Here is a 14,209-nt window from a genome sequence, read left to right on the forward strand (position 1 = left end):
TCCTATTCGCATAGGGGAAATGTCGGATAAGTGGTCTTGGGAGTTTGAATCGTCGGGTATCTTTACTGTTAAATCAGCACGGAATTGGGTTAATGATATGACGCCTCCTATGGGTAGTATGCCTACTAGGTGGAACCGTTTTGTCCCTATTAAAATTAACATTTTTTTATGGTGTGTTCTTTTGGATCGCATTCTGGTAAGAGCTAAACTGGTGGAAAGGGGTGCTGATAGATTCCTTATTGTGTCATGTGTGTCATAATTCTCAAGAAAGTGTGAAGCATTTGTTGCTGTAGTTTTCGGTTGTTGATCAGGTTTGGAGTCGGGTTGGGCATTGGCTTCATTTGGACCTTCCTGTGTTTTCATCTATCCGTGATATGGTTACAAAATCCAATCCGGCCTTAATTTGTTCTTCTCTCTAGCTCCTTGCTAGAGGTTTTGTTTTGATAGAGGTTAACTCGATGATGTGGTTACAAAATCCAATCCAATACAATCCAAACCTTTCTACTTTTTATTCTTTTTAATTTCAACAACTTTATATGAAATACAAATATAAAAGTAAATCTTAAAAATATATATTCAAAATAATAAATACTAAAAATCTTAGGAGGATAATAACGTTTCCTGTTTGTCAATTTTAGGTCCCTACGTATTTTTTGTGCGTATTACACCATTAAGGTTATTCTAATCGTTTACAAATAGTCCTTTTAACATGAAGAAACCGGTAAAAGAGATTATTTCTAAACGGTTATAACAACATTAATGGTGTAATACACACAAAAAATACATTAGAGACCTAATATGGACAAACAGAAAACATTATTACGTTCCTAAGTCATTATCCCTATTTAGAAACCAAAACCTTATTAAAAGACAAAAGACTACATATGCCCAACCTACCTTCGTCTTTTAAGTGCCAACACTTTTTTCCATTTTATCCATCGTATATTCTTCTCTCCCGTCTCGCCACAAAACAATCGTAATCTCAACTTTACCAAGAGATTAATAACCATCCCGTGAGCATTAAAAAGTGAGATAATAAATGTCAATACTCCCTACGATCACCTTCTACAAAGTTGTCCTACCACTCATTGATAAAGTTTTAAGTTTCTAACTGAAAATATTACTTTTTAGAGATCTCAAGGATGATTTTTCCTTCTTCCGAAGCATATGATCTCCACACACATAGAACCCCAAATAAATAAAAGGGATTCTAGCCGAGCAACAATAGTAGCTAATTCTTTTTGATGTAGTCAAATGTCCGTTGACTTAAATAAAATAATGTGTTTTGTGCATACATTACATTCTTTTAAGAGACACATCCCTACACTTAATGCCAATTCTCACTCATAGTTAGTGGTACTAAGAGAAAGAATGTATACAATAACATATCTAGTGAGTGAATGAATGTATACAATGATGTGTATCTCTACAGTTAATGCCAATTCTCTCATTTATAGCTAGTGGTGCTTAGAGAAAGAATGCATACAATAATGTGTATGTTAAACTTTATTTAAATTGGAAAAGGGAAAAAAGATGATGCTTGGACATACAATAAGTTAAAAAACCAATACACCACTCTACAAAATACACAAATATGGGACCATTTGAAATCTAGATAACGATAGTTAAAGTCAAAATGCACGACATGACTCCCATAAGAATGACTTCCCATTTTAACCATGTCCTTTCGGCGCCACTCACGTTGCCACTTGGTCGTTTAGTACTCGTTCCACTTGTCACGTTAGCACTAGCTGCTTAAAATTAACAAACATTGATTGAAAATTTTATGTATATTCATTCCATGAAATTACGTAATTACTTAATATTGGAATATAAATAAACTGTTACCACTTGGGACAGGGCTATTGGCAGGAGCACCAGCAGTAGAGTGGCCATATTGAAGAAAAACCTGAGCATCCGTCGAATTTGGAGACAAATGGAGAAGTTCTGCATATCATATTCAATATATAATACATAGTCATCGTCTAATTAAAAACAACATTGTTTTGTTCAATTAATCATGCATGCATGTAATTCTTTCAGTTCTGTTAAAAGGTATATGGCTTGCAAATGTTTGATATAGGCACATCAAATAAGACCAAAATGACATACGTGTACATCCTTTGCAAATGTATGATAGAATTGTTGTGTGCAAGTGTGTATATATGGTGTATGGACATTGGCTATAAATTAACTAAAAGAGTGACACCTATAGTTGAATTTAAGAACTTACTTATGGATTCCAACTTTAACATTAGCGAAAGCTATATGCAAGTATACTTTACTTTACGTACTTACCCGGACATTTTGTAACATTAGCTGGTGCTTGACACACTGTAGGGAGGCCTAATGCAAGCGTGACATTTATAGTGAGCCCTAAATCCGGATCGTTTCTATCTTTTATCACAACACACAAGCACTTCTTGTTGGTGTTCAAAACTTTTTTCAAACCATTACAACAATCCGGTGTCGGAGATTTTGCATTGCCACCAACATATGGCAAACACGTCGCTAGTCCCACCAACTGCTCCGTGCATTCTTCTTTATCTTTGTCATCTGCACCAAGTGTCATACGAGAAACTGTTACCACACTTAAGATCACAAATATGAACGCAAATTTGACCTCGTGAACTCTTTGTAAACCCATTAGAATAACTGGAGCGAGTGGGGATAAATTGAAGCAGTAGTGGTTTGTTTTAGAAGATAGAGTGTGAGCTTAAATAGAAGTTTCTTTTGTCATGTTAAAGTGAGTGGGATAAATTGAAGCACTAGTGATTTTTTTTTGGAAGATAGAGTTGTGAGCTAAAATAGAAGTTTCTTTTGTCATGTTATCGTAATGGCAACCTTTGAGGGTTGAGACACACATACACAAATATAATTATATTTGTGAGAGTGGAGAAGTAGGTGAGAGCGAAGATGGTGGTTATTAAGAGTTCCGTGAAATGGATGAAAGCTCGAAAGTGGACATGGAGCTTGAGTACTTCACCGACCCACTAAGGTTTGTGGTAGCCTGTAGGACATATTGCGAGTAGTGATGCAAGTCGTCATCATTAAAAACCAATGACGATGTCATTGGTTTGCCAAAATATTTCTGAAAGAATTGAAAGTTAGTATGCTTAATTTAATTTCGTTTTCAGTAACAAGAACTTGAATCCAGTTTTATATTCTAATTGGAATAATATAAAATGACATAATTGTCATTCTTGTTTTTCGTTTAATTTTAATTTTATTTATAAATTATATGTATAGATATATGATATTAATTATAAAAATAACAAGTGGTGATGGTGGTGTATGTGGGTGGTGGTGGTGGTAGAGTTGATGATGGTTGTGGTAATGGTGGTGGGTGGTGGTAATGGTAAGTGGTTGTACCAATGGAAGTGGCGGTGATGGTAGGTGGTCAGTGGCGGATTTAGGGGGGGTTCCGGGATGGCACCGGCAACCCCTAAATTTTCCGGCCGCAGTGGAAAAATTTTCGAAATTTTTTAAAATTTTTATTTTTTCTACTATCGTGCAGCCCCTAATCTTCCCGTGCAACCACTACTATAAAATCCTGCGTCCGCCCCTATAGGTGGTGGTGGCGTAGGTTGATGGGTTTTACATGTAACAACGCGGATAAATTCATATACATTTAAGAGTACATGTAACGTATTAGATCTAGTCATAACACTATTGAAGTAACATTCTATTAAACAACAAGAACCTTATAACCCTAGCTAATTTCGAAAATCATAAACAAGTTAGGGATTACATACCTTTTGATTGTTGTAGTAAAGAATCAAACAATCATTCTTGAAAAACTCTTGGATGTAACACCAGAAATCTCATACCTCTGATGGTTCACACTCAAACTTTAGCAACTAGGAAACTTGAAGAGAAGAAGAGAGGGGAAATTTCGGTTGGCTCTTAGCAATAATGATGGCCGAAAATTATAGGGTGGAAAGCCTTATTTATAGCTGATAGAGAAACCCTAGATAAATCTTACTTCATTAAAATAATAATATCTCAAGTCAGGTAATTATCTGGTTTCCTAATTATCTTTAAAGGGCATTCTAGAACCCTAGAATCACCCCAAAACCGTCCGCCCTTCTGGAACCCTTTTGTTTAACTATTGGACAATTACAGTTTAGGTCCTTGCACTATTAATTAATCCAATTAATCGCAAAATTAATTCTAATTAATTATGATTAATTCTAAATTAAATAATATTATTTCTAATTAATATATTATTCTAATTAATTCTTAATTAAATAATACTATTTCTAATTAATATATTATTATCATAATATATTAATCATATAATAAATCAATAAATCAGTCTTTCTTTCTCTCTAAAAGGCATCATATTCAATTACCAAGTTTGAGCGCAGCCCAAAATGATTTTGTTAATAATTCAAGTATATACCAATTTAGTTATTGACTTAGACACCTAATCCAACAGTCTTCCACTTGGATAAGTCTATAACTACAATTGTCAGCATAACTTCTAAATTATTAGCAAAGGGTGTGTAACAGCTCAAATTTTCAAATAAATTTTTCATTTTAAAAATGAAGTATTTCCATTCAAAACAAGGCATAAATAATTTAGGTGTCATGTCAAATACAAATTGTCTAAATCCCAAGATCATAAAAACATCCTTCAGTGTGTATCGATCACGCCGGCGTCTTCCCACGGTCCTCGCTAGTACCTGAAACACATACATAACAACTGTAAGCATAAATACTTAGTGAGTTCCCCAATATACAACTTACGCACATACGCCTTTCCAGGCCTTGACCTTCCGGTCCATGTGTCTCAGGGGACTTCCGTCCCTGCTGGGTAAACCTTCCGGTCCTACCCACGCCGACCTTCCGGTCCATCACACAACATATTGCCTTCCGGCCCATAACATATCGCCTTCCGGCCCATAACATATTGCCTTCCGGCCCATAATATAATCGCCTTCCGGCCCATGACATACATAGCACAAATAACAAATAACTTACCACATATAGCATACATATCACATATCATATCTGACCTTCCGGTCACACAGTCAAACCCTTCCGGGTACAGTATAGTGAGAAGACTCACCTCGTGAATGCTGAAAGCTAGCAACTCCTAAAATCACTCGTGCACAATCCGACGAGCTACAACCTCCCTATAACATCACATATCTCTCATTAACACTTATATCTTCTAAGTGTGACTATCCTTAAGAAGTCAGACTTAGGTCAACTCTGGTCAACGGTCAACGGTCAACGGTCAACTCGACCGGACTCGGCGAGTGCCATGGCGACTCGGCGAGTCTAGACATCCTCCAACTCTCTGAGATTCCCTTTCTACTCGTCGAGTATCCTCCTTGACCCAACGAGTTACTCCTGGAAGAATCGCGAGGCCACCCCGACTCAACTCGCCGAGTCTGAAGAACAACTCGACGAGTCCCAGTTAATCTTCAAGCTACTCGCCGAGTCTGTTCATCGAACTCGGCGAGTCCATGCCATGCAACCGCTCAAACTGCATCCTAAGGTCAGAACTGCTTCGACCATTCCTAGGTCTGGCCTTCCTAGGCTGATCCATCACGTAAAGTCCTCATTTCAGTGCTCATGATACACCACATGATTCATAATTTGCATTTTGGCCTAAGGCATAAGGATTCCAATCCAAAACCTTCATCAATTCCCGAAATGCACAGACATGGGACATTCTGGACCTCCATAGGTCCCAATACAGGGTTACAATCGTTTAGGGGACTAGGGTAACATTCAATCTATTCACAAAAAGGGTTCCATAAACCCTAATTCCATAATCACATCAAAATAGTAGAGTATACTCGAATTCTTACCTGGATAATGTATTCTCTGTGTCCCCAATCCTCAGAATGTGACTCCCTTGTTGTTCCTTTAGCCAATCCCTTCTCTTCCTTGCACAACAATTCTTCTATAATCAACAATGGCCTATAATCCTTGCTCCAGATGCACACAATCGATCTAGGGTTCTTCTCAGAAGGCTAAAATGAACAATGACGGCCAATGAGTCCTTTTTATACGTCCCAAACCTGAACGGTTAGGGTTTTCGCTAAACAGCGTAGACTCGCCGAGTCCATATCTGGACTCGTCGAGTCCAGTCGCGAACCCGCGACCAAGTCTGCGATCCTACTCGGCGAGTCTAGGCTCCAACTCGCCGAGTCCCCTCTTAAATCACCCCAAAAACATAATTTAATAATACCTGAGATTCCGGGCTGTTACAACTCTCCCCCACTAGGATTAGACTTCGCCCTCGAAGTCTCATTCTGAAAATAGTTCCGGATGCTGCTCCCGCATCTCACGTTCCGGCTCCCAAGTCATTTCCGATCCCTTACGGTGTTGCCACTGAACCAACACCAGAGGTACCTCCTTGTTCCTCAGAACCTTGATCTTCCGATCCCTGATGGCCACTGGTCTCTCAGCATAATTCAGGCTCGCATCCACCTGAATATCCTCTAATGGAACCACTGCCGACTCATCGGCTATGCACTTCCTCAATTGCGACACATGAAAGGTGTCGTGGATCTGTCCCAACTCCGCTGGCAACTCCAACCGATAGGCTACCTGGCCTATCCTTGCAATCACCCGAAATAGCCCAATATACCGGGGCCCCAACTTGCCTCTCTTCCTGAATCGAATCACTCCTTTCCAAGGAGAGACCTTCAGGAGAACGAAGTCGCCGACTTGAAACTCAAGCTCGGATCGGCGCCTGTCTGCATAACTCTTCTGTCGGCTCTGGGCGGTCAACAACCTCTGTCTAACTTGCTGAATCTGCTCTGTCGTCTGAAGCACGATCTCTGTGCTGCCCATCACCCTCTGTCCCACCTCTCCCCAGCAAATGGGGGTCCGACACCTCCTACCATACAACAGCTCAAAAGGTGGCATACCAATGCTCGAATGATGGCTGTTGTTGTAGGAAAACTCTGCTAAGGGTAAATATGCATCCCAGCTACCCCCGAAGTCCAACACACACGCTCGAAGCATGTCCTCCAGCGTCTGAATCGTCCGCTCGCTCTGGCCGTCTGTCTGGGGATGATATGCGGTACTAAAATGCAATTTAGTACCCAGCTCCTCATGGAATTTCTTCCAGAACCTGGAAGTGAAGCGTACATCACGGTCTGAAACAATCGAGATCGGCACCCCATGCCGAGATACCACTTCTCTCACATATACCTCCGCCAACTTCTCCGCTGAAGAACTCTCGCTGATGGCAAGGAAGTGTGCACTCTTCGTCAATCTATCCACAATCACCCAAATTGCATCAACTCCCCTGGCAGTCCTCGGCAATTTGGTGATGAAATCCATAGTGATCTGTTCCCACTTCCACTCGGGGATCTCCAATGGCTGTAACTTGCCATGCGGTCTCTGGTGCTCGGCCTTAACCCTACGGCAGGTCAAGCACCTCTCAACGAACCATGCGACGTCCCTCTTCATACAGGGCCACCAATACTCCTTTCTCAAATCCAAATACATCTTCGTAGCACCGGGATGGATCGAGAATTTCGATCTATGAGCCTCTTCCATCAAAGTAATACGCGTATCGCCCACGAACGGTACCCAGATCCGACCCTGAAACATCAGAAGCCCTCGTCCATCCTTAACGAACTCTGAAATTAACCCAACGACCCGCTCTTTCTTCTGTATCTCTGGTCGTACAGCCTCGGCCTGTGCCCCACGAATAGCATCCAATACTGGAGTCATCACAGTCAGTCTCAAGCATACATCTCGCAATGGAGTGCTCTCCGCCCTGCGGCTCAACGCGTCGGCTACCACATTAGCCTTGCCTGGGTGGTACAGGATCTCACAATCATACTCCTTGACCACATCCAACCACCTCCTCTGACGCATATTTAGGTTGGGCTGATCCATCAAATACTTCAAACTCTTATGGTCCGTGTATATCGTACATCGAACCCCATACAAGTAGTGACGCCAAATCTTGAGAGCGAACACTACTGCCCCCAACTCTAAATCATGCGTGGGATATCTCGCCTCATGAGGCTTCAGCTGCCTCGACGCATACGCTATCACATGACCCCTCTGCATCAACACTGCACCCAGTCCCGAAATCAATGCGTCGCAATATACTACAAAATCTTCCATCCCTTCCGGGAGAGCTAATACCGGGGCTTCGCACAACCTCTGGCGAAGTGTCTCAAAGGAGGTCTGCTGCTCGGGCCCCCATGAGAATGCAACACCCTTCCGGGTCAATCTGGTGAGCGGCACTGCGATCTTGGAGAAATCCTTAATAAATCTCCGATAGTACCCTGCCAACCCAAGGAAACTCCTGATTTCAGAGGGTGACTTCGGCACCTCCCAACTCATCACCGCCTCAACCTTGGCCGGATCGACCAATATCCCTTTCTGATTAACAACATGTCCTAGAAATTGGACCTCCCGCAACCAGAAATCACATTTGGAGAACTTTGCATAAAGTTTCTCCGACCTCAATACCTCAAGGACCTCCCTCAAATGCTCCTCATGCTGCTCTCTAGATCTCGAATACACCAGAATGTCGTCGATAAATACAATCACTGACCGATCCAACATCGGCCTGCATACCCTGTTCATGAGATCCATGAACACAGCCGGGGCATTGGTGAGCCCGAAAGGCATCACCACGAACTCATAATGCCTATATCGCGTTCTAAACGCTGTCTTTTGAACATCCTCATCCCGCACTCTCACCTGATGGTACCCTGACCTCAGATTGATCTTGGAAAACCAAGATGCTCCCTACAACTGATCGAATAAATCATCGATCCTCGGTAACGGGTAACGATTCTTGACCGTCAACTTGTTCAACTCCCGGTAATCAATGCACATCCGGTGTGAACCATCCTTCTTCTTGACGAACAGAATAGGTGCTCCCCACGGCGAACTGCTCGGCCGAATGAATCCCTTCCCCAGCAACTCCTGGAGCTGCGAGGACAGCTCTTGCATCTCTGGAGGTGCAAGACGATAAGGCACCTTAGCAATAGGCGCGGCCCCCAGAACCAGATCGATACCAAACTCTACTTGCCTCACAGGAGGTACTCCCGACAGCTCCTCGGGGAAAACATCTGGAAACTCACGCACCACAGGGACCTCCTCAACTGACTTCGGTCTCTCGGAAACCTCCCGCGTATCCATCACATATGCCACAAAACCCTTACAGCCCTGCTGTAGACACTGACTCGCCCTAGCGGCCGAACAAAAAGCTGATCCCGAACGGGTACCCTCGCCGTACACCGAAAGAACTCCCCCACTATGGTCTCGTATAATCACCAGCTGACGCTCACAGTCGATGATAGCGCCGAATCGGCTCAACCAGTCCATGCCCACGATGACACAGACGTCACCCATCGCAATAGGAATCAGGTCGATCGGGAACTCAACCCCGAAAATCTCTAGCACGCATCCTCGAAGAACCTCCGTGGCATAAATCACTTTCTCGTCAGCTATAGAAACTCTCAAAGGTCGACTCAACGACTCACGACTAACGCTGATATGCTGACTAAAGGCTAAAGATACAAAGGACCTACTCGCACCCGAGTCAAATAACACTAAGGCAGGCACAGAGTTCACAAGGAAAGTACCTACGCATATAATAACATAAGCATAACATCTCAATTTTAAAATAAATACATGAATTACAGCATACATGCCACAACATCGGGCGCAGCGCGGACCTCCTCTGCAGTCAGCTGAAAGGCTCTCCCCCGAGCCCTTGGGGCCTCGGCCTTCACCGGTCGAGTCGCAGTAGCTCTCGCAGCAGGTGCAGATCCCTGAAGAAGCTGAGGGCACTCGGCCTTCCTATGGCCTGTCTGGTTGCAATGAAAGCAAACCGTAAACCCCTTGGGGCACTCCCTAGCAATGTGCCCCTCCTTGCCACACTTGTAGCAAGCACCAGATCGACATACCCCATCATGACTCTTGCCGCACTTCCCGCAAGTGCGGCCCTTCGAACCTCCTGTCCTCGAATCGGCGGACTTTATCCGCTTGGCTGCCGGCTGGGACTGAGCCGGTCGCCGGTCCACCCGCTGAGACTCGGCCTCCTCCCTGGCCTGGGTCTCCAACTCGATCTCGCGCTTCCTGGCATTCGCCTGGAGCTCAGCAAAAGTATGGTAGGTGGAGTTTGACACAAACTCCCGGATATCCCTCCTCAACACTCCCAAGTACCGGCTCATCCGAGCCTGATCAGTGGACACCAGCTCGGGGCAGAACATCGCCCTCTCATGAAACTTCCGCGTGATCACCGCAACAGAATCAGTACCCTGCTTGAGGGTTAAGAACTCCTGAACCAATCGTTCCCTCTCCACCGGGGGAACGTACTCGTCCCTGAACATAGCAGTAAACCCCTCCCATGTCACTGCTGTAATCTCTGCCAAAGTGAAGTTCGCCGTCACGAACTTCCACCAGTCCTTCGCTCCCAGACGGAGCTGGTTCAAAGCGAACCGTACCCTCAGGTGCTCCGGGCATGAACAAGTGTAGAAGCACCCCTCTATATCCGCGATCCACCTCATCGCAGCAATCGGATCCTACGTCCCATCGAACTCTGGTGGCTTCGTGTTGCTGAACTCCCGGAACAGCAACGAGTCACCCCCCTGTGGCCTGGCAGCGGCCACAGCTGCGGTAGCTGCAGCGGCTGCAGCTTTAGTCAATGCGGCGTATCGCTCCTCGAACGTCTCCATCAGGGTGGTCTTAATAGACCCAAACATCTCCGGGATCTCGGCCCGGATCGCCGCAGCTACCTCCTCGTGAATCATCTGACGAATCTCCTCGTCACTCACACCGCTCGAACTCGCTCCGTGGCGTGGTCTAACCATGATGTCTCTGAAATACAACATAAAACTATCAGAGACCCCATCGAGTATAATCGCACTCGATAACGCAACCCTACTCAGTCTCCGATATCCAGGGATTCTTACTTGGGTCTCCCACTAACCCGGTGTCTTCGGTAGTACGGGCCCAATACTACTGACCACACCGCATCAGCATTCATCCCAAATCTTCCTCCCCAAACCCCGGATAGTGAGTACTCTACTTCTGTTATGCACTATCTACCCGCACACTAGCAAAGCATCTCATATCGGCAAACTCCCCTAGACTAAGGCATCACAAATCAGGCCACTCTAGTCCTATCATGAATACCTAGTCTTCTAGCATGCATAACAATTCATATCATATAATATTGTAAGGTATTTTGGGGATCTTTACCGTTCGGGCGCTGACTGATCGTACACACTGCTTCTTTCTTGCTTACCACAAAACCATTTACAAAAGTTTATGCCTTTATTTAAAAAAAGTTTTCCTCAAATCCTCGGTTTGAGTTCAGTTACTCCCGAAGATGCACCCGAATCCCTCAAACCAAGGCTCTGATACCAATTGTAACAGCTCAAATTTTCAAATAAATTTTTCATTTTAAAAATGAAGTATTTCCATTCAAAACAAGGCATAAATAATTTAGGTGTCATGTCAAATACAAATTGTCTAAATCCCAAGATCATAAAAACATCCTTCAGTGTGTATCGATCATGCCGGCGCCTTCCCACGGTCCTCGCTAGTACCTGAAACACATACATAACAACTGTAAGCATAAATGCTTAGTGAGTTCCCCAATATACAACTTACGCACATACGCCTTTCCAGGCCTTGACCTTCCGGTCCATGTGTCTCAGGGGACTTCCGTCCCTGCTGGGTAAACCTTCCGGTCCTACCCACGCCGACCTTCCGGTCCATCACACAACATATTGCCTTCCGGCCCATAACATATCGCCTTCCGGCCCATAACATATTGCCTTCCGGCCCATAATATAATCGCCTTCCGGCCCATGACATACATAGCACAAATAACAAATAACTTACCACATATAGCATACATATCACATATCATATCTGACCTTCTGGTCACACAGTCAAACCCTTCTGGGTACAGTATAGTGAGAAGACTCACCTCGTGAATGCTGAAAGCTAGCAACTCCTGAAATCACTCGTGCACAATCCGACGAGCTACAACCTCCCTATAACATCACATATCTCTCATTAACACTTATATCTTCTAAGTGTGACTATCCTTAAGAAGTCAGACTTAGGTCAACTCTGGTCAACGGTCAACTTAACCGGACTCGGCGAGTGCCATGGCGACTCGGCGAGTCTAGACATCCTCCAACTCTCTGAGATTCCCTTTCTACTCGTCGAGTATCCTCCTTGACCCAACGAGTTACTCCTGGAAGAATCGCGGGGCCACCCCGACTCAACTCGCCGATTCTGAAGAACAACTCGACGAGTCCCAGTTAATCTTCAAGCTACTCGTCGAGTCTATTCGTCGAACTCGGCGAGTCCATGCCATGCAACCGCTCAAACTGCATCCTAAGGTCAGAACTGCTTCGACCATTCCTAGGTCTGGCCTTCCTAGGCTGATCCATCACGTAAAGTCCTCATTTCAGTGCTCATGATACACCACATGATTCATAATTTGCATTTTGGCCTAAGGCATAAGGATTCCAATCCAAAACCTTCATCAATTCCCGAAATGCACAGACATGGGACATTCTGGACCTCCATAGGTCCCAATACAGGGTTACAATCGTTTAGGGGACTAGGGTAACATTCAATTTATTCACAAAAAGGGTTCCATAAACCCTAATTCCATAATCATATCAAAATAGTAGAGTATACTCGAATTCTTACCTGGATAATGTATTCTCTGTGTCCCCAATCCTCAGAATGTGACTCCCTTGTTGTTCCTTTAGCCAATCCCTTCTCTTCCTTGCACAACAATTCTTCTATAATCAATAATGGCCTATAATCCTTGCTCCAGATGCACACAATCGATCTAGGGTTCTTCTCAGAAGGCTAAAATGAACAATGACGGCCAATGAGTCCTTTTTATACGTCCCAAACCTGAACGGTTAGGGTTTTCGCTAAACAGCGTAGACTCGCCGAGTCCATATCTGGACTCGTCGAGTCCAGTCGCGAACCCGCGACCAAGTCTGCGATCCTACTCGGCGAGTCTAGGCTCCAACTCGCCGAGTCCCCTCTTAAATCACCCCAAAAACATAATTTAATAATACCTGAGATTCCGGGCTGTTACAGGGTGCTTCTAAAAGCAACACCAACCTCTGATATGATTAGACGTCAGTCCTAAGATAAGTCATCAAATATTCCTTCATTTTACAAGATATCATATAGACATGAGACATGGATTAGAATCAATCTCGTTGTCCAAAATTTTGTTTTCGGATTTCCTGATTTGTGATGACCTCATAAGACTTACTAATTGAACACATCAATTTAGTCATGGCTGGGCCCAATACTATAAGTCAACACCAAATCAATGAGGGGCCGAAAGATATCGCTTTTCCTGTTAGGGAAAAAGGAATAAATAAACTTTGACTCATATGCTTGTATCGTTTACACACTAAATCATACATGACACTACATTTTATAACACCAAGTTACTGATGCGTTTTCGCAATACCAATGTACAACCGACTTGTGAATTACAACTCATATATCTCCATTTTAAGAATATAAGATATTATCGTCTCAAAATTACTCGTGATAGAATCCATGAAGTAATACTTTGAGTGTAGGTTTATCCAATACTTATATCTCCATTTTCTACATACTCATGAACGTTGTAGCAACACAATTGTTATGTCTAAACTCCTTAGACAATCTACAATCTAATTCATGACAATCTTCACTCACTACTTACTTCCTAAAGTATGAGCGACTATGGAGCTTCGAATAATCAAATTATTCAGGAAGTAAAACATGCAAATCGAAACACAAGAATAAATAATTGACAATGGCAGTAAACAAACTTATAAATAATCTCTATTATCCAACCACCAAAATCAATTACATTTATTCTATTACAAGTTTCAACCTAAACATCTAACTAATAAAACAAATATCATCTCTCAAAATGCTCTTGGCATGCTGACTATGCTTAACCCTACTTAGAGCCTTCGTCAAAGGATCTATAGGATTCTCTTCTGATGATACCCTCTTCACAATGAGGTGACCTTCTTCTACTCTATGTCAGATGTCATGGTATTTTCTGTCGATATGTCTTGACTTGCCATGGTATCTCGGTTCTTTAGTTAAAGCAACCCCACCTTAATTATCGCAGAAAAGTTCCATCGTTTCCTAAATGGTCGGAATTACTCCAAGATCTTCGATGAAGTTCCTCAACCAAGCCGCTTCCTTTGAT

The 14,209-nt window shown here is 43.4% G+C and overlaps 1 protein-coding gene across 2 annotated transcripts; it reads right to left on the reverse strand.

The window, feature by feature from the left end:
• Window positions 1–1,483: 1,483 nt before the first annotated feature.
• On the reverse strand, window positions 1,484–2,843 carry LOC145063468 (non-specific lipid transfer protein GPI-anchored 14-like). Of its 2 annotated transcripts, none has more exons than XM_079011069.1 (3): window positions 2,299–2,843; window positions 1,849–1,947; window positions 1,484–1,754 (listed from the first exon to the last, which is right to left on the reverse strand). In XM_079011069.1, the coding sequence occupies exons 1-3, from the start codon at window positions 2,645–2,647 to the stop codon at window positions 1,612–1,614; spliced, it is 591 nt and encodes a 196-aa protein (XP_078867195.1). In that variant the 5' UTR covers window positions 2,648–2,843; the 3' UTR covers window positions 1,484–1,611. The 2 variants fall into 2 exon arrangements, with proteins under 2 accessions (XP_078867195.1, XP_078867196.1); XM_079011070.1 differs by having other exon boundaries at window positions 1,484–1,751; window positions 2,299–2,835.
• Between the last annotated feature and the right edge of the window lie 11,366 nt (window positions 2,844–14,209).

The sequence above is a fragment of the Lactuca serriola genome, chromosome 7 (genome assembly GCF_051521515.1).
Source record: "Lactuca serriola cultivar US96UC23 chromosome 7, Lser_US96UC23_V15, whole genome shotgun sequence".
Classification (NCBI taxonomy): Eukaryota; Viridiplantae; Streptophyta; class Magnoliopsida; order Asterales; family Asteraceae; genus Lactuca; species Lactuca serriola.

Bases quoted from the DNA above. Each gene is read 5' to 3' on its own strand.
- LOC145063468 (XM_079011069.1), bottom strand. From the start codon at position 2,647: ATGGGTTTACAAAGAGTTCACGAGGTCAAATTTGCGTTCATATTTGTG. The intron at 1,948-2,298 runs GTAAGTACGTAA...TATGATATGCAG, and splicing joins TAATGTTACAAAATGTCCGG to AACTTCTCCATTTGTCTCCA. The intron at 1,755-1,848 runs GTAACAGTTTAT...GTTAATTTTAAG, and splicing joins CAATAGCCCTGTCCCAAGTG to CAGCTAGTGCTAACGTGACA.